This window comes from Fundulus heteroclitus, chromosome 16 (genome assembly GCF_011125445.2).
Source record: "Fundulus heteroclitus isolate FHET01 chromosome 16, MU-UCD_Fhet_4.1, whole genome shotgun sequence".
Taxonomy (NCBI): domain Eukaryota; kingdom Metazoa; phylum Chordata; class Actinopteri; order Cyprinodontiformes; family Fundulidae; genus Fundulus; species Fundulus heteroclitus.
In genome coordinates, this window is record NC_046376.1 from 11,208,316 (window position 1) to 11,232,579 (window position 24,264).

Genomic DNA, 24,264 nt, shown 5'->3' on the forward strand with positions numbered 1-24,264 from the left:
CAGTGTTTTTGTAAACATGAGAGCAGGTTTAAATAATCCGACCAGACCACTTATGCTAAAAAAAAAAAAAAACAGAACTAACAGAGAGTATACTTTGTTTTTCATCACTATTTCACCCTCCAGCCTTCCTTTGAATTATTTCCAAAACTGTTGTTCCCATCTGCGCATGAAAGTGCAAAGTTATGGGTGAAGTCATTTGAACCGCATCAGTAAAAACCGGGGTTCCCTGACGACTGAAGCTTAAAGCCGTGAACGTGGGCAGCATCAAACAACCCGTTTGAACTAAAAGGTATGCAGAGTGGGGGGGAAAAAAATAAATAAATAGGGGCAACATTTTTGAACATCAGGTCATACCACATTAAACACATGACCGGCGTTATCCTTTGAGAAAATCTGAGCGAGCATGTAAACAGAGGCGGCGTTGTTCCCGAGCAGCAGGCATCAGGAAAAACCGCAGCCCTCCATCTCCTCTCAGCATCCTCGGCTCCTCGTTAGCCTCCGCCGTAATCTGCGTCCCGTGGTTTTCGCCTCGCTGTCAAAACAAGCTCCTCCGTCCCTCCCTCCGAGGCGGCCTACGCTGAAGAGGACGGGCCGTCCGTGAAGCCGGCGGTGAACTCCGCAGCGCCGCCGTTGTTGTTGTTGTGAAAGCAGCGACGGAGGTCTCCGGCAACCCTGGTGAGACTCCGCTGCGTGTGACCTCCTGTTTGTAGTTCATCAACTCTGGAGCGGAGCTGGGATTGGACGGAGGCTGGCTGGCTGCCATTTTTCAGAACAAACAAGCCAAGACCATCGTTCGTGATGCGACAGCTCAGCAGAGACAGCAAACAACATCCTGCTGTTAATAAGGCGAAAACTCTCGTCTTTGTTGGAGTTCTCCTTTTATGAGTAGAGTCTGGAAGATCCTTTCGGCGACACACGCTGAAACTAAAACGATCCACTGAAGTTTTTTTTTTCTGATCAACTTAATTAGTTGATCAGCACCACTTTTTGCAAAAAATAATGAATACACGATTGCAGGTTGAAGGAAACGATCCACCTGAAACACGGTCCGTGACAGTATGTGTGCTTTTTGTGGACGTTACTGACCTAAATGGATACCAGAATTGAAATTACATTGGCAGAAAACTTGAGTTTATTCCAATGTTGGTGATCAGGGATCTAATGCACTGCAAAAAGAGAACTAAAAATAAGTACAATATTCTTGAAATGAGTGTAGTTTTCCTTGATTTGAGCAAATAAATAAGACTATTTGCCAATGGAATGAGTATTTTTACCCCCAAAATGAAATAGATTAGATATCTTGCATTTGAAATAAGATGATGGAGATGAATTGTTCCTTTTTTTAAGTGCAAACATCTTATTCCATTGGCAGGTAGTGTTATTTATCTGCTCAAATTAAGCAAAAATACACTCATTTCAAGAAAGTTTTACTTTACCCCCATAGCAGTGCACTGCAAAAAGGGAACCCAAAGTAAGTACAATTTTCTTGAAATTTGTGTATTTTTCCTTGATTTGAGCAGCTAAACAAGACTATTTGCCAATGGAATCAGATTGTTGCACTTAAAATAAGAACAATTTATCTCCATCATCTTATTTCAAGTGCAGGATGTCTATTTATCTTATTTTAGGGGTAAAAATACTCATTCCATTGGCAAATAGTCTTATTTAGCTGCTCAAATGAAGGAAAAATATGCTAATTTCAATCAATTTTGACTTACTTTGAGGTCACTTTTTGCAGTGTGGGTATATTTAGGACGTATATTCTTTTTTTTACCCAATCACAAAGGATGTTTTCACTGCCCCAACCTACCGTCTACCGTCCAAATGTCTCGTTCCCTCCCACCTTTTCGTATTTTGACATCCAACAGCCATGAAATTCTGTGTTTTCAATCGGCCAAACACAAAGTAGTGCATAGTTGTGAAGGGGAAGGAAAAAAGGGCACGCCTTTTGTTTGCCTGTACAAATAAATGTGTGAAAAGTGTGGCTTGCATTGGACTTCAGCGCCACTGAGAGAAAGCGTCGCGGCTGTAGGTCTTTTTAGGGTGTGCATCTAACAGCTTTGCAGACTTCTCAAGTTTCCCGTACTATCATATTTACTTACTCAACATATTTACTTACTCGAAAGCGTTATTTATCTTGCTGCTGTGGGTCCAATGCAAATGCAGACCTGTGACAGTGAGAAGGCTATCAGGCTACAAGACCAACAACGAAGTTTTATTGAAAAACAACAACATCTGCTGTTTTGGACATGAAACATGGTCTGTGCATAGTCTGCAAAAAAAAATAAAATAAATTAGATATTTTATTCGAGGACTCCCAAGCCAGGGCTGCAAGAACAGAAGTATGTCATTTTGTTCCTTCGACCCTGGGAGAGATAACAAATTTCTCTTCTCGCGCGGCGTTCGTCTCGGACTTTAAGGCTGTTAAATATGCCGTGGGAACCGAGCGGTGGTGAGAACAAGTACAAAGTTCATCTCTGCTCTGACCGTTACTGATAGTATTCAAACTCAGCTGCCGAAGTCCCAGAGTGTCTGGACCACCTTAACATAGTACGTCATATCCGCGACCAAGACTGTGGAAGTCTGACAGACAGCTTAACGGTACCACAACGGAAGAGAAGACAGTTTTCGAATTGATGGAGGAGGAAGATGAGAACAAAATGTTTGAAGTGGAAGAGGAGGAAGATCCCTTGTTGTTATTGGTGATCGCTGAAGAAATGGGGAAAACAAGTGAACGCAGGTGGCATGTCCGCCGGCTCGGTACCACCAGAGTGGAACTGGGTGAATACGGTGTCTTAGTTCAACAGCTGTGTGAGACCGACGGCGAGCGAAGTTTGTTATACGTCATGATGTTGGGGTGTAACGACACATCGATCCACATTGATATATCGATTAAATGATTAACGATCCAATTACATCAATGCAAAAAGAAAATATTGATCCATATCGTAATTTTTATGTTGCACCTTTATTTGGCATGAGACTAAAATTGTCTATTATTATTATTATTATTATTATTATTATTATTATTATTATTAATGAAGCTAAAAGCGGAAATTCAACTGAAGAAACTCTGTTTACTTCTAGAGTGTAATTCCTTCTGGACTCTCATGGAATTCCTCGTCACTTTAAAAAAAAAAAAAAACGGTCCGGCAGAAGACCGCTATATTGAGCCTGGTTCTGCCAGAGATTTCTTCCCAAAGAGGAGTTTTTCCTCTCCACAGTCGCTTCATACTTTCTCATCATGGACAGTTCATGCAACCTTTGTTTATCCAAGTTGGACATTTAGCTCAAGCAATCACCTTGCAAACCAGCCTCTTTCTCAACTCCACACCAGTTTCAGGCCTGGGGGAACATCCCTATTCTCATACATCTGCTTATGTACATTAAAGTAGAAACCAGCGTTTATGTTTCCTGCCGAAACATAAACGCTGTTATAAAATTATTATTGTAATATTATTATTATTATTATTATTGTTATAAAATTAGAATAATGTTTTTGATTTAAATGTCTGCTTACAAATAAAATGGTCAAGTCATATTTGTTTTTTTTTTATATCAATGTAAATAATAGTGTTAGATAGGCAGATATCACATCATATCGATCGCATCAATCAGAAATCGTATCAGACTTTGTGATATTGGCAAATATCGTATCGTCACCCAAATAAATCAATTTAACATCGTATCGTGATAAAGCTGGTGAGTTACACCCCACAGTCGGCCAGTCGTTCTGACGACCTTGTTTTCGTTGGCTCAAGCAAAATATCCAGCATGGCAAGAGAGATAGGAGATCACACTACGGATAAAAAAATAAATAAACATAAAGGGAAATGACATTTCCGCTTTTCCAACATACATTTCCACGGCCATCCAAATCCGCCACATGTCGGACGCTGCTGGAAAAAAAGTCCTGCCCAGATGATATGCTTAGAAGAAGTAGCGAGAAGCCCCATAGCAGGGCCATTTTGCCTTTAACCTTGACTTAAACAAGCGTCCCCCAATGTAGTGCTGACGTAGAGAACAAACGTAGAAGCAAATATTTACTATAGTGGTTCCTTACGATACCTCTTGAACTAATGCCAAGAAGAAGCAACGATATTCTGTGCAAAGTTTACTCAAACTTTTCTACTAAATTCAGTGACTGTTTAAATTGTCTTCTGTTTTAGCTGACACTGACTATGGATTCATCAAAACAATTCATCCCAGAAATCCAATTTAACTTTTGATTTTTCTAAATATCGTTAGCAGAAAACATTACTTCTAACTGGTTGTCATGAGTATATGAAACAGATTTCCAAGGTTCTTTCTCTTCCTATTTCTGTCTGTGTATGAAGATAAAAACACAAATGTCCTAAACAAACATTAGAATAACTGTAATTTTCAATTTTCATATGGTTTAAATAGCTTTTGGTTATAAAAAAAGGCTTAAGGAACATGAATACTTTTGCAAGGCAGTATAAGTCGGGACTCATGGACGCCAGTTTTGTGTATAATCTGTGACTGTTTGGACACAGGCTTCAAGACCTAAGACCTGCGTTGTTTGTGTTCCCAGAGACCATGTTCATGTGCGTAAACCGTAAATCAAAAGGCCACGTTGCATAGCAAAGGAGTGTGTTTAGTCTCTGTGACACTGTCTACGCAGTGTTGTGGCATATAAGCTTTGAACCTGATCCCTTTATTATGTCCTCTTTGTGGAAATTTGAAATTGTCCTTTTTTTTAACCAACTCTTCCATACATTTGTCACTCATTCTGAGATCTTTAACTGAAAACTGATTTTTTTTTTTTTTTTTTAGGATTTCTTTTCCCCATTCTCAGTTGCACTCCTGTGTAATCCCCACTTTTTCTTTACAAGAAGAAAACAATCTTCACTCGTGATAAGAGCAGGACCTATAGAGCGTCATGTCCAACCGTTTATGTTGTTGCAAAATCACGTTAGAAATGTGCCCCTTTCACTACGATTTAAGGGTGAATCGATGTCTGGCCGCGTGGGAGACAAAACAACGAGCAGAATCAGATCGTCTCAATGCAAATTGGGCAAACAACAGTCCCTGGTTGACCTCTGTGGCCCCTGCCGCCCACAGTGACAAGCGTCCCCTCCTGCCTCCTTAGCTGCTTCACTGAAGGCCAAGTGTGCGACAAGTGGGGGGGTGTGTGTGGGGAGGTCTTAACCTTTCACCCTTAACTCTGATTCCAGCAATTGCTGCCTTCAAGCCAATCCAGCGAAAAACATACAGCGCGAGTTCAGGTCTGCATTTTTGAACAAGACGCAACCTGCGCTCCAAGCCTCCGATACGCAGGGAATCGTGCATTGTACATAATCCGCACAAGTTTCCTCAGCAGATTCCACGCACACCGAGACCCTCCCGGGGTTTTACAGGAACAGAGAGGCGTTAACACACGCCAGAACCCTCAACGGGCTGAATCTGATTAGCTCTAATGTGTTTCTGAGAGAGGCTTTTGTTCCACACCGTAACCCGTTCCCAGCGCCTGCCAGCGAGACGCCACATTAAAATCACCAGGATATCAGGATATAGACGGAGCTGCAGATTTATCACTTCTAAGTGCCATACTTTCCCTTTTGTTAGGCTTTGGAACCACTTTTTTTTTATGAAAACACAAAAGGTCATCATGAGCTCATGGCTGATATCCATGTGAAATGATGGACGTGCAACCTTTATATAAATAGAAACATTTAGGCAACAAATCAAGGAACGACGCCTTATGACGCAACAACTTGGACCACGTCTGGAAAGTACTTCAAATTACAAACTGTAGGAAACCCAGATGTAGCTAATAAGTAGCACTTGAAAAGTAAATTTTACCAAATTTCTTTTTTTTTGTTTTTTAGTTTAGGGCTCTTTCTGAGTATGCTGCCCGACTCAGCGGAGATCAATAAAGATCCCATTAACTAGAGAAACACAGCGCCTGCTTGCAGAGCCGCGCTCCAGCAGCTGCTCTCCTCTTCCCACAGTAAACAAGGTCAGCGATGACTGATGTCCTTCGCCCACCTATATACTGGCAGCCCCGTGTTTGGACAGCATCAAGGACTTCCCCATGCAAACACACGGAGAGAAGGCCAAACAGTAAAAACTCTGCGCAGAGCGGAAATTCGCTCGGAAACCGTCCCCGTGTGAACGCGCGCGTCTGTTCGCCTGCACCTGCATCAAGGTTACAAGCTCTACGTGCAGCTACGAGCCTCTGAGCGCTGGAGTTTGGCACGCCGTTATCGACACACACACACACAGTGCGAGATGATGATAATGGCTGCGTCTGATTGGTGTGGTCTTTACACGGGAAGGATGGAGCAAGATGGGTTTTAATGGTGCTAAGTGATGGAAGTGCAGCACTCTGTAGCACACGTCACTTCCAGGCTCCGCCCTCCTTAGCGCGGCGTGTGTTTCCACATACCTGTCATTTTTCGGGTGTGAGGTTTTGGGAAAATTCAGAGAAAGAAAGTTCTTGACTTGCTTTAAGGAACGTCTGCCATCGCGGCATTGGTAAAATAAAAAGCCATTAACGTGAAAGAAAGTTGAATTTCCGCTTGCCTCGTGGATGTTTGGTAAACCCCTTCAGCAGCTAGCGATGCAAAGCGGCTTTCTACAATCTACTCAAAGTCTGCTGGAAGGAAATGTGGTTGTGCGGCCCAAATAGAGAACATCTGTCAGCAGGAGGTTGCTCGTCGTTTCTTCTTGTTCGATCCTATTTTCCATAAGGGTCAACTGACTTAGAAATGTTTAGGGGTGTGTGAGGATTTCATAAAATCATAAAATACGTATTAAATAATTATATGTGGGAATAACATAAAAATGTAATGCCTTATTTATTAAAATAATAATTTAGTTAAGTGTTTATTTAATTCTTTAAATACACTCCTACAGCCTGCCATGAAATCATTAATGAACACACTGCAAAAGCGGAACTTAAAATAAGTAAAATGTTCTTAAAATTAGTCTATTTCTCCTTGATTTGAGCAGGTAAATAGGATTATTTGCCAGTGGAATAAGATGTTTGCCCATCAAATAGGAACAACTCATCTCCATCATCTTATTTCAAGTGCAGGATGTCTAATTATCTTATTTTAGGGGTTGAAATACTCATTCCATTGGCAGATAATTGTATTTACCTGCTCAAATCACAGACAAATACTCTAACTTTAAGAATATTTTACTTATTCTTAGATCCATTTTTGCAGTGCAAGGACGGATGGATGGAAGGAACTGATCCCAGACCTGCTGAACTGTCTGCAGCATGACGCCTGCTGCAACGTCCGCACAGCGATCGGTTTATAGGGGTGGCTGCAAGATTTTTGGGCTTTGACGGATCCCACGAATCCCTGGAAAGCCATTAGAGGCTCAGGATCTGTTCACAGATCAACAGGAGGGGCGTAAAAACAGCATCAGGGCACGATTTAAAGATTTAAACAGGTCTGCAAAACGTCTGATGCCGAGACGGGGGACGATACGTTTGTCTGAGGCCATAACGTTGATAAAAACAGTCTCGCGTTTCCCGTCATGGATGCACTGAAGGCGTCACGTGACACAATGCAGCACTGGACATCAGATGCACCGCTCACCCTGCCCTCTGCCTCTATTGATTTCCCCCCATAAAGCGCCGCCCTGCTACATTAGAGCAGAAGCAGTAACAACGTTACACAGGTCCCAGAGGAGAGCATCAGATCAGCTCTCTTCAGATACTTTTCTCCCTTCCTCCACAGGTTTGGGTGGGCAGAGCCAACACCCTAAAGCCGGACTCCCTCTGCACCTCATTAGAACCAACAAATACGCAGGGGGTTGTTAAGTTGTTCTGCATGTCTCCTGCTTTCTTACACTTTATCTACAGTGCTGCTGAAAAAAAGTATGTGGTCCCCCTAACAGATAGATAGCCTCCTATTTTTGCTGTTTTTCTTTAATTCTCACATGTCAGAATTTCACACAAGGCCACACAAAACACTTCATTTTGTTCTGATGGTCAGACATTTTTTCTGACACGGAGCAGAGTTCATGGTTCTCTCTGTTGTGGCAAAATTGTCCAGATCCTGAAGCGGCACAGAAACCCCAAACCATGACTCTACCACCACCGTGCTTGACTGTAAGTGTGGAGCGCTTCTTTCTGAAATGCTCTGTAAGTTTTAGTCTAGATAAATCAGGACGTACCCAGTTCCAGTTCTTAGAGATCATCAGAATCTTTTCTAATCAAATCTTTTCTTGAATCCTGAAAGCTGACCTCAGCTGAGATAAGTGAAGTCTGTAGTGGTTTTGGTTCCACCCTGGCTTCTTCTGCAACCTCCTGGATGAGTTGTCGATGCAAACATGGCGCAGCTCTGAAAGGCCCTCCACTCCTTGGATGGTTGACACCGTTCTAAGTTTTTCCATTTGTAGATAATCACTCTCACTGTGGTTTACGAGAATCCCATGGCCTTCTGTAATGCTTTCCAGACTGGGAGATGTCAATATTTGTTTTTCTCATCTGTTCTTAAGTGTTGTATGATCTAGACACGAGCTGACTGCTTTCTATTGTCAGACAGGCTATATTTAGGTGATTTATTTGTTTTTTATTCCACAGGTGCATCGGTCATCAGGCCTGGGAGTGGCTAGTGAAACTGATTGAAAGTAAAGGTGATTAATCATAGTTAATTCATGAATTAGCAAGGGAGTTATTATATTTGCACACAAGGCCAGGTGGGTTTAGATAGCTTTTTTTCCTTTAGCAAGTTGAATCATAATTTGAAGTTATTTTACTATTGACTCCGATTATCTTTCTCTGATATAAAAAAATGCTTGAAAAATGTAAGGCAAACGTTTTAATTCAACTCAATTTAATTCAATTTTATTTATTTAGCGCCAAGTCACAACATGTCATCTCAAAGCACTTTATAAAGTCAAATTCAATCAAATTCTCCAGACAGATTGGCCAAATAGTTTCCTATCTAAGGAAACCCAGTCTTGACAAGCAGCATTCACTCCTCCTAAAAGAGTGCTTAAGTCACAGTCTTGCATGAAATGGAAGCATTCTTATTTGTTATGCAGCCAGATGCCATAAATAAGTAAATAAAATTGAATAAAGTATAGAAACGATAAAAGCGTGAAAATGCTTAAAGACTATAATGGAGGCAATTAGACACTTTGAAGGAGAGTTTTAAAAGTTCCTGTTAATTGACAACAGTTTTGTGTTTAAACACGTGGCTTCAGTTCCCTGCAAAGCATTTCATCTTTACGCGACGGGCAAAGTTGAGGAGATAAAAGTGAATCCGGGCGCGTTTGAAGGAGCAGCTCAATCAGAGCACCCACAGAGTGGGTTCAATGAAAGCGCGACCGCAGAGGAGGAAGTGTTGGTCTTTGCTGGAGGGGACGAACTTTGCAACAACAGATAAAGAGAAGGTGCTCGGTGAAAACAGAAAGCAAAACAGACAGGATCCTAATTACAGCAAAACTGTGCAAACACACAGGCAGAAAGCTGTAAATATAACTTCCTTTACCCGGTTAAACACGCGCACACACACACAGCTCAACAGACCTAGACAGCAGAGGACATGAGGGAAATCATCTCTGCATCTGCTTCACACATTTACTTTCAGCAGGAGCTTGCATATAACCACCATCTGACCAGGAGACTAAACCCCGTGTCACCTTCAACAAGCACATCACAGGCCAGACTGACATATTAGCGCATAGCTTTACAATGACCCAGAGATCATATAAACATTCCTGAAGTCCGGTGCTGGTAACTCTTTCTAGAAAGGGTTAGTTTTAACACTTAAAAAATATATAATATTTGATCTAAATCTTTTTCAAAGGTGCACTTCAACGCCCACTTTTTAGCTTAGAGGGTTTATGAAACAGATATAGAACATTTTCAGATGAGGCGTATTTAAACAAAACAAGTATTTTGTCCAAAACCTGAATAATGTGAAATTATTAAGTTAAATCCTGTCAAATTTAACCCAGTTCAAGTTGCAAGTGGGAAAACCAACAGAATTTTGCTAACCATCATGCTACAAGTAGGTGACCAGGCTAGCTAGTTAGTAAGTTAGTAAGACATGCTGATGACATTTTAAGATTTAAAACACAGAAGGTACATTTTCACAATTCAATATTATAAAGTTGTATGTGCCAAGAGACAGAAGTACGAATAATTTACTACGACATTTCTTGCTAAGTATTAGCGCTGGTATCGGCCGCCATATTGGATAAGTGTTGAGGAATTTCTTATTATCTATTTGTACTCGGATGACCTGGAAAAAAACATCAAAAACACCAACAGTTTAAATTACACGCTAGGGGTCTCCACGAGTTCAATATTCAATATGGCCATGACAAAACACTGGTAAAGTTTCAGGTATGAGCTTCTAATCAGCACTTCAAAGTGTTTAAGTGACACAGCACTGTAAGGTCTCTACTTGTTAACATGTCAATTTGGTATTGGATTGGTTAAAATGGAGATAAGCAGATTATTATCAGCTTGATTTACTAGTAGTAGCCTAGTTGGCATCGCAACAATCAGCAAACCCCACAGGCCTCACTTTCTAATTCGAGTCTGGGTGAAATCCAACTTCTCACATAAATCAAACTAAACTGAACTAGTTTTGGTTAATTTTTCAGGTTAAAGTTGTAATCTGACCTGACAGGTACAAGAGGGAGGCGGTGTGTCATTTACGGGGTTGTCATTCTGTTTCATTATGAACAATAAAAAGTTTAATTTATATAGGAATAGTATATTTTAAGTGCTTTTAAGGCTACTTCTTTAAAGAGAAAGATCCGGTGACTAATTTCCCTTTGGGATTAATAAGGTAGTTTTGAATTGAATTAAGCTTTAAAAAAAAAAATCGTACACTTCTTTAAAGAGAAAGATCCGGTGACTAATTTCCCTTTGGGATTAATAAGGTAGTTTTGAATTGAATTAAGCTTTTAAAAAAATCGTACATTGGAACCGGTCCAGAAAACTCTGATCCGTGCATCACTCCTCTGTGGTGATGCACATCTGCATTCATTATCATTTTAAAGCGTAAAAGCACTAAACGTGTTTTTATCTCTGAATGAGTTGCGTGGGTCTTATGATGCTCATGGCGTGCGTTCTCTGTTTTGCAGCTGCATGTCATGCGCTGCGGATTTATTTGATTCGGTTATTTAATTACTCGCATAAATGAAGTTCCCGACAGTAAACGCGGATGTTATGTAATGTTAAAAAAACCGAGACGCGGGGACAGACGCCTTGCAGCATCCCTGTTCGGGACGTCCCGCCTGCCTCCAAATGCAGAGGGAGACAAAAGGCCGACCCAACCCGGGTGGGAAACCTCTCTCCCCGGACCAGCAGTGGATCAAAAGCTGCTGGGAGGCAAACAAACAAATAAATAAATAAAACACATGTTTTCTGTGGAGCCCGTCGATGGGTGTGTGTACACAGCGACTGAGTAAACTGGAGTTAGTTAAGCCTCTTAGGAAATCACGCTCTCTGACCGAACCACGGCGGAGCGCTGCGCCGCGCCGCGCTCTGCCGCGTCCAAACCCGGACGATCCTGCGCGGTGGGGCGAGGAAAAAGAAGAAGACGAAGAAAAAAAGAAGAAAAAGCACCAAACCAGCAGCGAGTACTTACGTTGTTCTCTGAGAAGGGTGGTATTCCAACAAGGCAAAAAGCAACTCCATTCATTGGACGGCAGAAAGTGTTGTTGCTGCAACGAGGAGACGCAGTTTTTTTTTCTGTTGTTGTTTGCAGCACAAGCGGCAACGGAGGCGGCGCAGGGAGCGGTGGGACTGAACAATGCCCCGCTTCAGACACAAACTTATATGTTCAACACTTTTCCAGCTTCCTTCCTCCTAAAGGAGGGGGTGAAAAAAATCCCAACTCTGTTCCCGTTGTTTTCGGGACGTCCACTGCGCTGCGTTGCCCTGCCTCCCTCCTCCTCCTCCTCCTCCTCCTCCTCCTCCTCCTCCTCTTCTTCTTCCGCCAGACCGCATCAGTTGTGTGCATTTCTAATAAATCCCTGCCTGGAAAACGCCAGCAGCGGCCTCGGGACGCAGGAAGCCAGGAGCGCCGACCTTCAAAGTAAAGCCATGGGAAGGAGTGCGCGCAAATCTCAACAAAAGGGGCGGAAACGATTTGAATGTTTAGTCTGTACTACAAAGTGTAAACAAAAAGAAACATTAATAAAGTCATTTCTGGTAACCTTATTTTATTGTCAGTACACTTGTATAAACACTGGTGAATGAATTTTAGCCTCAGTCGGGCAGGCGGGACGCAGATACCGCAGAAGCAACATTTCCAAAAACCTTTACGTGGATTTGGAATATTTCTTGGCGCTAACAAAATGCTTTTATCGATATTATCTTTCCGGAAACATCATCTTCTTGCAGTCGTTGCCTTGACACAAGAGGAATCAAACTGGATGAGGGTGCGTTGGATAAATCTGTGCGCTCCGCCCTGCAGAGCCGCAGCGTGCGGGCTCCCTCTGGCTGCGCCAAACCCCGTGCGTATGCAGCGCGGGAAAGACCACAGGAGCTGCTTTGACTAAATCACTCATGTTGTTCATTCACAATCAGATTTTATACAAATTGAAGCGCTCTTTATGCGGTCAAAATACATTATTTTTATTAGTAGTAGCCAGTCGCATCAAGTCACAGCAAAAATTATAAATTGTCAATGGGCAAAAATCAACAAAAATAAGTAAATTAATATTATTGTTAGTAGTAGCAGTAACAACTGGGAAAAAATAAATCGCAATAATAAAAGTTTATCATGTTACAATGTTATATTAAAACATATTTGTATAAAGACAGCAGAGAACCAGTGTTAAGTAAAATGGTCAACACATGCAGTGATTTTCTTTTAAATAACTTAAAATTTAAATTACTTCTCACCGTTTTTCACCTTGAAGTATGTTCTAATAAGAAATTAAACTGGCAAAGATATTTCTTTTCATTTAAACTTCCCAAAATTGAGGATTGTATATTGTTTTAGTCATGAAAAGCTATTTGAAACGCTTAAACACGATTTGATCTGAGGCCCTCTCAACTGCTGAGAACAGAGCTTTGTGATGACCTCTCCAAAACATTGGCATTGTTGTCCTCAAGCCACTTTATAACTAATTTAGTGGCATCCTTGTTCATTTCAAAGACCCATTTGGTTGAGATCTTGCTTTAGCAGTTCAACAAAAAGTTATTTTCACCAGTCCTGCTGCTCCAAAGAAACCACCCAGACCCACAACATGATACCACCACCCTCATGCTTCATTGTTGGGGGAGGGCTTCATGCTCTTTCCCCCTTTTTGCCTCTCGTTGCAACAAAGGTCATTGTGGTCAAACACATTAATTTTAGCTTAATCTGACTACACAACATGTCTTTAATTGTTCGTATGCAGCATTTGCAAACTGCAGTGTGGCCTGAAAATACATTCACAGCTGTGCCTCCAATTGGGAATTAACCAGCCAATCAGAATTTGACAAAGCTGGGCTCTCTCTCTAATTGCTTAAAGGCACAGTGATCTTACAGTATGTAAACTTCTGACTGTGGAGGAAACAATTTTTAAAAATCCCTAACTCATTATTCTGGTATTTAATAAATAGAAAACATTCTTCTAACCCTAACTACAGTTTTCTTGTCTGATTTGAAGTCAGACAAAAACAATATAAACTGTGTATTTTTATACAGTGCATGTCACTATCTAGCTTCAGCAGTTCATATTACATCTTAAATGTACATGTTTACCAGCTCAATTTTGCATTTTTACACCCGTTTACTTTACTGGACCTGAGTTGTGTAAGCTTAATAATTGTGCTCTTGAGGGCCCCTGGTGGTGTTTTGGCTTTAAGGGGTTTCTTAGTTTCTCTGTTTAAATGCGGTGCGTCGTGAAGAAACACGTTGCATAGAAGAACTATAAAAAGTATTTAAAGTCTTCAGCTAAAAGCGGTTTACCATACTTTTATTTTAAACATGCTGTTTGTTTGTACTTTAGCGCCACTTGATTTGAAGGATTAGAGAACATCCTCATAATCTCCTGAAGCCTGTTTTGTGTAGCTGATCTAAAAGCCCCTAACTCAATATAAATGAACACTTGAAAAACAGCCAATATTTGATTCAGTTAAATTTCAATTTTCTAGTAATTTTAATTTTCAAATAAACTAGAGTGACTAATCCTCTGACACTGTCCTCATAATTCAGATATATTGCAAAAGAAAGCGCGTGGTTATGAAATTGGGCGTATCAGACATAACTTTAGTTTTACAAAGACTCCCACCGCCGACCCATAAACTGTAACTCATCATAAACATATGGACCGAGCAGAAAACGGCCCGAACAATGAGTGAACAATGAGAGAAGAGGGAAAAAAATTATTATTCCCATGTTCTCGGAAAATTGATGAGAGACTTGCTGAAAATAAATTCTATCCATGAATCATTGGAGGAAGTTAACTCACCCCCAGAACAGGAACTTCACTCAGCTGCCAAGAATTTACACTACATTACATTCTATATATAATCTCAATGGCTGTCCCGCTGCCACGTGAGGTGGGCGTAAACGAGAGCTAAAAGAAAAGATAAAACCAGCATGGAGCTGCTTTATCTGCTGCTGTGGCTCAAAGCTGCGGAGGCCCATGTGGCTGCCATTAGCCTGAGAGGTATCAGAGCCACTTCAAACACCGGCCTGTGGGGAAACAGAGAGGAGTCATGAGGGGGGAACCCAGGTCTTCCCACGCCAAGAGGAGCAGCTGCCAACTCGGCTTTCATCTCAACATGTCTCCCGTGTCTGCACACTCTCTCCTCACAGAGCCAGAAAAGTCAGCTTCTGTGGCATAAAATCCCCTGAGAAGGTCCCTGTTCAAAAGCATGGAGTGCGGTGTACATTTATGTTTATCAACCTTTACGTTGATGCCCCCTACATAAAATAAAATGCAACTTCATGTCTTCAGACGTCACTTAATTAGTCAATACATATGTTAGTCAATACATATGTATATATATATATACACATATATATACACATATACATACATATATATATATATATATATATATATATATATATATATACATATATATATATACATACATATACTATATATATATATATACATACATATACTATATATATATATATATATATATACATACATACATATACTATATATATATATATATATATACATACATACATATACTATATATACATACATACATATACTATATATATATATATACATACATACATATACTATATATATATATATATGCATACATATACTATATATATATATATATATATATATATACATACATATAATATATATATATATGCATACATATACTATATATATATATATATATACATACATACATATACTATATATATATATATATACATACATACATATACTATATATATATATACATACATATACTATATATATATATATATATACATACATACATATACTATATATATATATACATACATACATATACTATATATACATACATACATATACTATATATACATACATACATATACTATATATACATACATACATATACTATATATATATATATATTATATATATATATATATATATATATATATATATATATATATATATATATAAAACCGTGAATGTACATATGACATCATCTGCCTACTCCGATTTCTTCTGTCTTTTTATTCTTATTTTTTTCTCATTTTCTTTTTGATCCACTGTATATATGAAGATACGCAGTATATAACTTATGCACCTTTTCCTACTTTGGCACCTTCTTCTGACTATTGATTGACTATTGAGCCAATGTGACAAGTGAATTTCTCCAACGTGGGATCAATAAAAGCCTATCTATCTATCTATCTATCTATCTATCTATCTATCTATCTATCTATCTATCTATCTATCTATCTATCTATCTATCTATCTATCTATCTATCTATCTATCTATCTATCTATCTATCTATCTATCTATCTATCTATCTATCTAGTCAATTAAGTGACGTCTGTGTGTTTAAATCTGTGCGTCTCAGTATGAATCCAGCTGGCCTCAGAGTTTAAAACCGTCAAAACCGTTTCCCCTTCGTTCAGTCCGTCACCTGAAAATGGAAACCCACCAAAACATGTCGCCGACCAAGAAGAGCGTAAATCAGAGAAACAGGCAAGAGGGGCTTGGTTGCATTGGGGGAGCTGCAGAGATCCACGGCTCAGGTGGGAGAATCTGTTAACGTGACGTCTATTAGTTGTTCAATCCTTGACGGAACGTGGCGAGAAGAACGCCGACGTAAACAAGCTGAGCCTGTTGGCCTACATGCGAAAAGGTTGTGCGACGCAGAGAACCCGACACTTCACCTCACCCCATACAACAGCGCAGCATGGTGTTGGCAGCATCATGCTGTGGGGACGCCGTTCTTCAGCAGGGGCAGCAAAGCTGGACAGAGGTGTTAAATATGAGCTAAACAAGGAGCGGTTTTAGAAGAAACCCCATTAGAGGCTGTATAAGGCTTGACGTTGGGCCAAAGGTTAACCTTCGAGCAAGGCAGCAAGCTCTAAACATTCAACCAGAGCTACTAATAAACAGTTTAGATCAACGCATAACCACGTGTTAGAACCAACCAGGCACAGGTCAGACCTGATATGTGGCGCAACCTAACAATAGATATTCACAGATGCTTTCCATCCAATCCGAATGAGCAAGAATCATTTTTGATAAGATGAATGGACAAAAAAGAATTAGTGCAAAAGACAGTAGAGAAAGACACCTAAAGATTTGGAGCAATAACTGCGGTATCAAGAGGTTATAAAATGACAGGGGAGCTGAATACAAATGAACTTTTCAGATTGAACTTGTAACAACAAAAAAGGTAACTACCTTCTACTTCACAATCATGAGATTCCTCATGTTTAGTCTATCACATAAAATCCTAATACAACCCCCTGGACTTTGCAAAAGTATTCATAATGACAGTCCTGCCAAAGATCTCATGTGGTCTGGATTCGAGGCCACAGTAACAGCCTAGCATCCTGGGCTTAAGAAGGAGCTACAGATACAGAGAGAGATCACAATGCTGGGTTTTCGCTGAGGTTTCACAGAGTGTGAGGGATGTCACACGTCTTACATCCTCTCTGTTCGGAGTCCGACTCCGCAGGTTTTTTATACTCCTGGAGATAAATCAGCCTGTACCTTCGTTTTGTGCTCTTTCTCAAACCTTCAGTTTTGAGGATTGTCTACTTAACTGGATGCAGACGCAGACTCTTTCTACACAGGAATTTGCCTGCAAAGGGGAGCAAAATGGGCCTTTTATATTATTGATGGATGCTGGTCAGCTGAGAGGGAAGGTGGAGGATGGAGATTCATGCACTTCATATGGCGGGTCGGGAGAGCACTTTTCTTCAAGTGCTAAATTATCTAAACCAAAAGATGTGTGTCATGATTTATTTTACAGTGAAAAAGTCTTGAGTCATCCCTTTTTCTTCATAGTTTGCCTCCAACCCTTCTTGTGACCTTTTAATGCTATAATCTACGTGTTTTCTTGCTGTCTTTCAAGGTTCTTCTTCGGTTTGGACTGTGCACGGTGCCGTCTGTATGCAACATATCGCTTTAGACTGCTCGCTTTGCTGCTGTCTCTGGGTCAGGCCTTCCTCTCTGACACACAGCCTCAGGGTGTTGGGTTTGCCCCTGTGATTTACAGAGTCATACCCCCCCCCCCCCCCCCCTCGGTCTAATGACGGTGATGCGAGGCGACGCGACCCGATCCTTTTCCCCCTGCAGGGCCAGCCGGCTGGGGATGAGCAGGAAGCATCCAGAGTCTGTGATGTGCCTCCCTACGCTCATTACGTAACACACCCTGGCGCTTTGTAGGACAAGCTCATAAACAACCGTCGCCTTACTTTCTCAACCCACCAAGACGCGCCCCCCCCCCCCCCCCTCACCCCCCCTTGTCTCCTGGCCTGGCTGAGATACAGGAGGGGTTACCGGTTGGTGGGCATCCCTCGTATTATTCTAGGCCACTTCACAGATCTTGTGAGCTAATATGAAGCGATTAATTGTGATCACTCCATTTACTCCATCCTGACACCCCCCCCCTTCTCTCTCTCTCTCTCTCTCTCTCTCTCTTTCTCCATTGCAAGGCTTCTGGGCCCTCATTTGTTCACATCTCCTCTGTTTCACTCCACTTCCTTCACGTTATTAAGTTTGTCCTCTTTCGGTAAATGTCTGGGGAGTGTAGCTGCCACATCTTTGTTACCTTCCCACCCTTTAAGCCTCTGTGGAACCCCCCCCCCAAACACTTAGCTCTCTGTTAGGCGGGCCACACTATCCCTCCTGCTTGATACGGCAGCATTTGTGTTGAAGATTTTCCTCGAGCAATAAGAAGAAGGGAGAAAAAGGGACACAATGTGAAACCTCTGCCAAGCTGCGGTATCGTGTTCTCCACCTTTCTGTCCTGATACAGGAAGCGGCCTGGCGTCTCGGAGGTAACCAGAAGGTGGTTAGAGATATCCGGGCCTCAGAAGGTGAGGCGAGTCCAAAGATAAGGCTTTTAGGGGAAGAGGGGGAACATGTCCGCGGATACTGACGTGTTTACGAGAAGCTCAGACGGGACCGAGACGAAGGTATGTCAGAAATTCTGTGGCTGGCTGATGACATGGAGGCTCCTGAGAAGGTTATGGCGGTGGGAGCGGTGGCCGGCCGACCTTGTGTGTGGATTAGTCGGAGCTGTAAACCCCCCCCCCCCTCCCCTCCCCTCCCTCTGCCTCCCTGTGTGAAAGAGGAGCCTTCTTTGTCTCGTTGGACAACTGGCACGAGAGGAGGGAAACAGCTGACCACACGAGCTCAGACAGGAAGAAAAGCCTTCTGACTGAACTCTCAGGATCACAGACAGTAAAGTAAACATTTTATAGTCAAACATACAGAGCTCTGTACACTATCGGTTCACCATTCGGACCTTTTTTCAATAAAAGCACAAACGTTTTGATGTGATTTATATGAAAGAACAACACATAAGAGAGGATAATTGTGAAGTGGAAGCGGTAAGATAGCCTCTTTATTCTGATACCCATGGAAATAATCCATCTTTTTCCATCCTATGAGTAAACAGAGTCTCTTATTGTGTTATTTAATCTCACTATGAATTCAGCCTCAGAGGTTCATTGGAGAACATCAGAGAACAAACAGCATCATGAAAACTGAGGAACACGGCAAACAGGTCAGGGAGATGTTTTTTAAGCTAAAACCTCCCAAGCTTTGAACATCTCATTGATCACTGTTCATCTAAAAACTTAAACAGTTTTGCCCTCATTGAACCCGAGACATGGTCGACCTTCTGAACGGACCGGCCAGTATTAAAGCTAAAGTTGGTAATCCTGTTCAGAAACACTTTTTGTCATACTGGGCGAAATCGTCCTTCCATCCTGAAAGTAGTTAATACATTATCAAGTTTAGAAAAAGGAAGTTAAAAAAATTAGATAGATCTTGAGAGCTGCAGGCCTGTAAAAACTCTGACCAATCCTGTCATTCGGTCCGAATGGAAAGAACCAATCAGATGCCATCATGTCTCATTCTGCTCACACCCCCTCTGTCCCTTGAGTTCCAGGAGTATCACCTCATTTATTGGTTGTCCCACATGCCGATCATTCTGACACACGTAACACAAATGTGCGTGCTCATTCCATGCTAGTTTCCTCTTGCTGCGCATGTGCACCTCTAGTGTTTATGTAGCCGGTTAGCTTAGTGGTTAGCTTCGGTGTTAGCCGTTCATTGTAGCTCCGCTGCTCTCCCAGTATACTTCGAACATGGCTGACAGTCGCAAGAAGCAAAGTGTACAAGTTTATGAGAAGAAGAGGAGGGCCTAACTAGAAAGAAATAAGACCAGAGTGGATTTGGGAGATTTTCCTTTTTCACACGATCCCCCAGAGGAGCGGAAGAGCAGGTAAAATGGTCTTGCACATTCGTAGTTATTCAAAAAGGGACTTGGGGAAACTTCCAGAAAAATCGCAGACTCTACTTTTAATTAGGGAAACAGCCAAGAGGTCCATGGTAACTCTGGGGGAGCTGTAGAGATGCACATCTTAGGTAGGATAATCTGTCAACTATTCGTCGCGTACCCTACAAATCAGACCTTTATGGAAGAGTCGCAATAAGAAAAACATAATAAGTCCCCTTTAAAGCTAGAAGCCATGAGACACGACAAACATGTGGTTGTCTGGTCAAGCTAAAATTACACACCGACAGAGCCCTAAAACAACGACCCCAAACACGCAACCACAGCATCATAATTTGCCAGATCCAATTGAGAATTTGTGGAAAGACAAGATATGTTCACAGACACTCTCCATCCAGTCTGACAGAGCTACGGCTGTTTTACAACTTAAGGTTTAGAAAATGCCTGATTTTGACAACCTACTAACCAAAGGGAACTGTTTTTTTAGTGAGAAATTGCTTCTTCACATTGAACAAGGTCGGTCTGGATAAATTACTTTGCTTGATAAATGAAATCATCATTTGAAAAACTGTATTCTGTGGTACTATTGAGTTCTTTGATGATGCTTGGGTAGGACAAAAAAGTAAACACAGAAAAATTGGTACAAAGACTTGTTTACAGCACCATATCTCGTCCCAAAACATGAACTCCTGAACCTTTCTGGCACAGAAAGATGCCTCAATATGGAGAGAACTGATTAGAAAGTCCATGTGGGAGAGATTAAGATAGAAGAACAAAGAGAAGGAAAAATCAGGAGACAGTAATAGACGTTCAGGTGTCACTTATTGCACAATGACCGCTGATTCAGTCCTGCCAAGTCTCCAGACTGTTCCGAACGATGAATGCCCTCATAAAAAAAAAAAAAAAACTCCAGACAAACACGGAGAACAGTAGCAAGTGAATCACTACCTGGGATTTCCACCGTTGCTATAAATGTCTGTAGTTACTATAAATGCCTGGCCCACATTCCTTAAAGGACACCCCAACAGGCGGGGCCCAGCTCCTCCTTATCTATTCCCCTAAATCTCCCTGAAGAGATGGAGAGTGATAATATAAACAGAGTCTGGAGCTTCCAGTAGCAGCTCAGCGGGTTTCCTTCCTGCTGGCCGCAACTTCACATGGCAGCCTCTTTACCTTTCACAGCTCTGCTTCCTCACGGGGCGGGATGGGGGGGGCAGTGGAAACGATTTCTATGGATGAGATTTCTCCTCAAAGCACTTTTGGGAAACTGTTTGTTTGATAGGAATAAAACATATTTTTTCATCAGACCTCTCTGCTGGTCAGTGGTGAGTCAGGAACCTTCTAAAATTACACCATTTAAAATAAGATATTTGTTGTTATGAGACAAAGAAACACAGATTATTATTATGTTTTATTCCACTTGGACACACTTTCAGGACAATTATTTGGACTGATTTAATCATGCTTTGATTAATTTGTATTAAATTCTCAGCATTATGAGAAGCTATAGTTTTGGGAGATAGATAGATAGATAGATAGATAGATAGATAGATAGATAGATAGATAGATAGATAGATAGATAGATAGATAGATAGATAGATAGATAGATAGATAGATAGATAGATAGATAGATAGATAGATAGATAGATAGATAGATAGATAGATAGATAGATAGATAGATAGATAGATAGACTGCAAAAACGGAACTAAAAATAAGTAAGATGTTCTTAAAATGAATGCATTTGTCCTTGATTTGAGCAGGTAAATAAGATGATTTGCCAATGGAATAAGATTTTTGCCCTTAAAATAGGAACAACTCATCTCCATCATCTTATTTCAAGTGCAGGATGTCTAATTATCTTATTTTAGGGGTTGAAATACTCATTCCATTGGCAGATAATCTTATTTATCTGCTCAAATCAAGAACAAATACACTAACTTTAAGAATATTTTACTTATTCTTAGATCCATTTTTGCAATGTAGATAGATAGATAGATAGAAACATTTTTCTCTCACAGTGATGCCTGAAATGATCGTTTGAAACTAGAAATGTTTTAATCTCTTGCATTTCTTTTGTAATCCACAAGATTACCTGCCCACTGGATTTAATATATACACCCTGCTAATATTTTCTGGCTTGCCCGTCAGCAGGTTGCACCATACATATTTTATAGCCATCAGCAACAAGCATCTGGCAGGATATTAGACCGTTATTTTTGGAATAATTTAATTATTATTATTTTTAATAATAATTCATTCATTCATCCATCCATCCATGTGTTGAAAGGCATTTGAAACCCCCCCCTGAACTAGTTTTCACAAGACTTAATGTGAAATCCTTCCATGATGGATGTATGTTAGCTGTAAATATAATTTATGCTGCAACTGAGCACATAAACTATATTTTTCAATCGTGCATCCTTTCAGAACAAGTAAAACCTTTTAGGACTTGAACAATGCAACGTCTTATCTATGGCCTAATGAACATTTGTGGTCCAACATATGCTTTGAGCCACACCTCTCACAGTATACTCATGAAGTTAACTCAATAATCTTGTTCCCCTGAGGAGATCATACCCTAATCTGAGCATTTCTACGCTCTTTAAGCTCAGAGTTAAATTCGTCTAGACATGGCTTTAGAGCAGGGAGTTTTTTTGTTTTTTTTGAAGGCCAGGAGCTGCTGGTTTGACATTTTCTTACAGAAATGATCAGAATTTTCTGCAGCGGAGAAAATAAATTGTACATATAACTGTCAGTCATATAACTGTCAGAAAAAAATCATAGCCTTCAAGAGTTACTTCTTTAATACACTAGTAATAGTTTCTCACAGCAATAACAGAATAAAATAAAATATGAAGCTCATAAATCTGTAAATGAATGTATTTAATAGATTAAAAAAAATAAAATTGTCATGTTTTTCTTTCTGTAATTGAGGGTATTATAGATTCTTTGTGAATTTATTAATAAACATGCCCAGCCTACAGGGTTACCAGCGCTATAAGAAAACAACTTATTATTAATAAAGGATGAATTGGGCTAAAAGGATGACCATCTGCTCCACTGCGGCACAGATTTCTGTAAACAAATAATCCTCAACCCTCTTGGAAAAATAAAAACAGATCCGCAGTTGCATCAGGATGCCACAAGAGGGCTCAGTTCGTGGAAGGGACAGCAAGCAAGACACAGATGTTAAAATGAGGACATTTGGTGTGTGTGTTTTTTTTTCTTCTTCGTATATTTAGCTCAAAACGACGGGCTTTACAAGAATTATCAAGTGAACAACGATACAGAAAAATGTTTCAGAAACATAATGCTGCACTATGCAAAACCTATAAATAATCAAACCTTCAAGCAGCCACACTATTTATGACCTTTTCCAGTGATCCTGATCAGCCAGAGGTTTTGAAATCCACCACAATCTTGTTTATTTGGAAGCAAAAGAGCACGTCTGTGCATCCCCGCGTCATTTGATGTACAAGCTGGGTCAGTGTTACGCTAAAACAAGGCTGTCCATTGAGCCACATGAAGCAGAGCTCAGTACTGGCATGCAGAAAGGCATGTCTAAAGCCGCTCTAATGATCAAATGAATGAAACCCCAGGCATCAGCTCCCCATCTGTGGCACGCGGCACCTGGATGTCGATTTCTGCTGCTTCCAGACTCAAATGGGTTAGAACGGCACCACCAGATAAAAAAAAAAAAGAAGTTGTTTGGGTCACTGGCTTCTCATGAAAAGGCCCCATCCTAATAAGATTAACCCCATAAAGCTCATCCTTCTGTCGTCCTCCTCCTGCATTTCCCTGACATGCTCATAACTGCTACTCAGAGGTGGTGCTTCAACAAAATGGACTGAACTTTGACCCTAAGGAAGAACAGGACCCCTCACTCCCTCCTTCTCCTCCGCCATCTCCGCCTTCTGCCTGTCAGTGCCGAGGTTAAGTCTTCTGAGCAGTTGTCCTGATCCGGGTGGAAGATGTTGACCTCCAGGGGCTGGGTGACCTTGTTTCTCTTTTGGGACCCACCCCCTGCTCACTGCGTACTTGCAGCCACCTGCATCTGTATCTCCGCTGCAACCCAGTAGAGGCTCTGCTTTCACAAGCATAGTATGCCTCACGGTAAACACGCAGAACTATACAGGACTGTCTCAGAAAATTAGAATATTGTGATAAAGTTCTTTATTTTCTGTAATGCAATTAAACAACATGAAATGTCATACATTCTGGATTCATTACAAATCAACTGAAATATCGCAAGCCTTTTATTGTTTTAATATCGCTGATTATGGCTTACAGCTTAAGAAACCCAAATATCCTATCTCAAAATATTAGAATATCGTGAAAAAGTATACTAGTAGGCTA

At 40.8% G+C, this 24,264-nt stretch overlaps 1 protein-coding gene across 9 annotated transcripts in view; it reads right to left on the bottom strand.

Annotated features, from left to right (window-relative positions):
- arhgap23a (Rho GTPase activating protein 23a) overlaps nucleotides 1-24,264 on the bottom strand; it is a 91,997-nt gene that overhangs the window by 61,292 nt on the left and 6,441 nt on the right. For 8 of the 9 annotated variants that reach the window (XM_036147785.1, XM_036147784.1, XM_036147783.1 and 5 more), the window contains exon 1: nucleotides 11,595-11,923. The exons of the other annotated variant lie outside the window; for it this stretch is intronic. In XM_036147785.1, coding sequence (XP_036003678.1) covers nucleotides 11,595-11,648 — 54 coding nt within the window. In that variant the 5' untranslated portion in view covers nucleotides 11,649-11,923. Of the gene's footprint in view, nucleotides 1-11,594; nucleotides 11,924-24,264 lie in introns of those variants that run through there. 9 annotated transcript variants of the gene reach the window in all.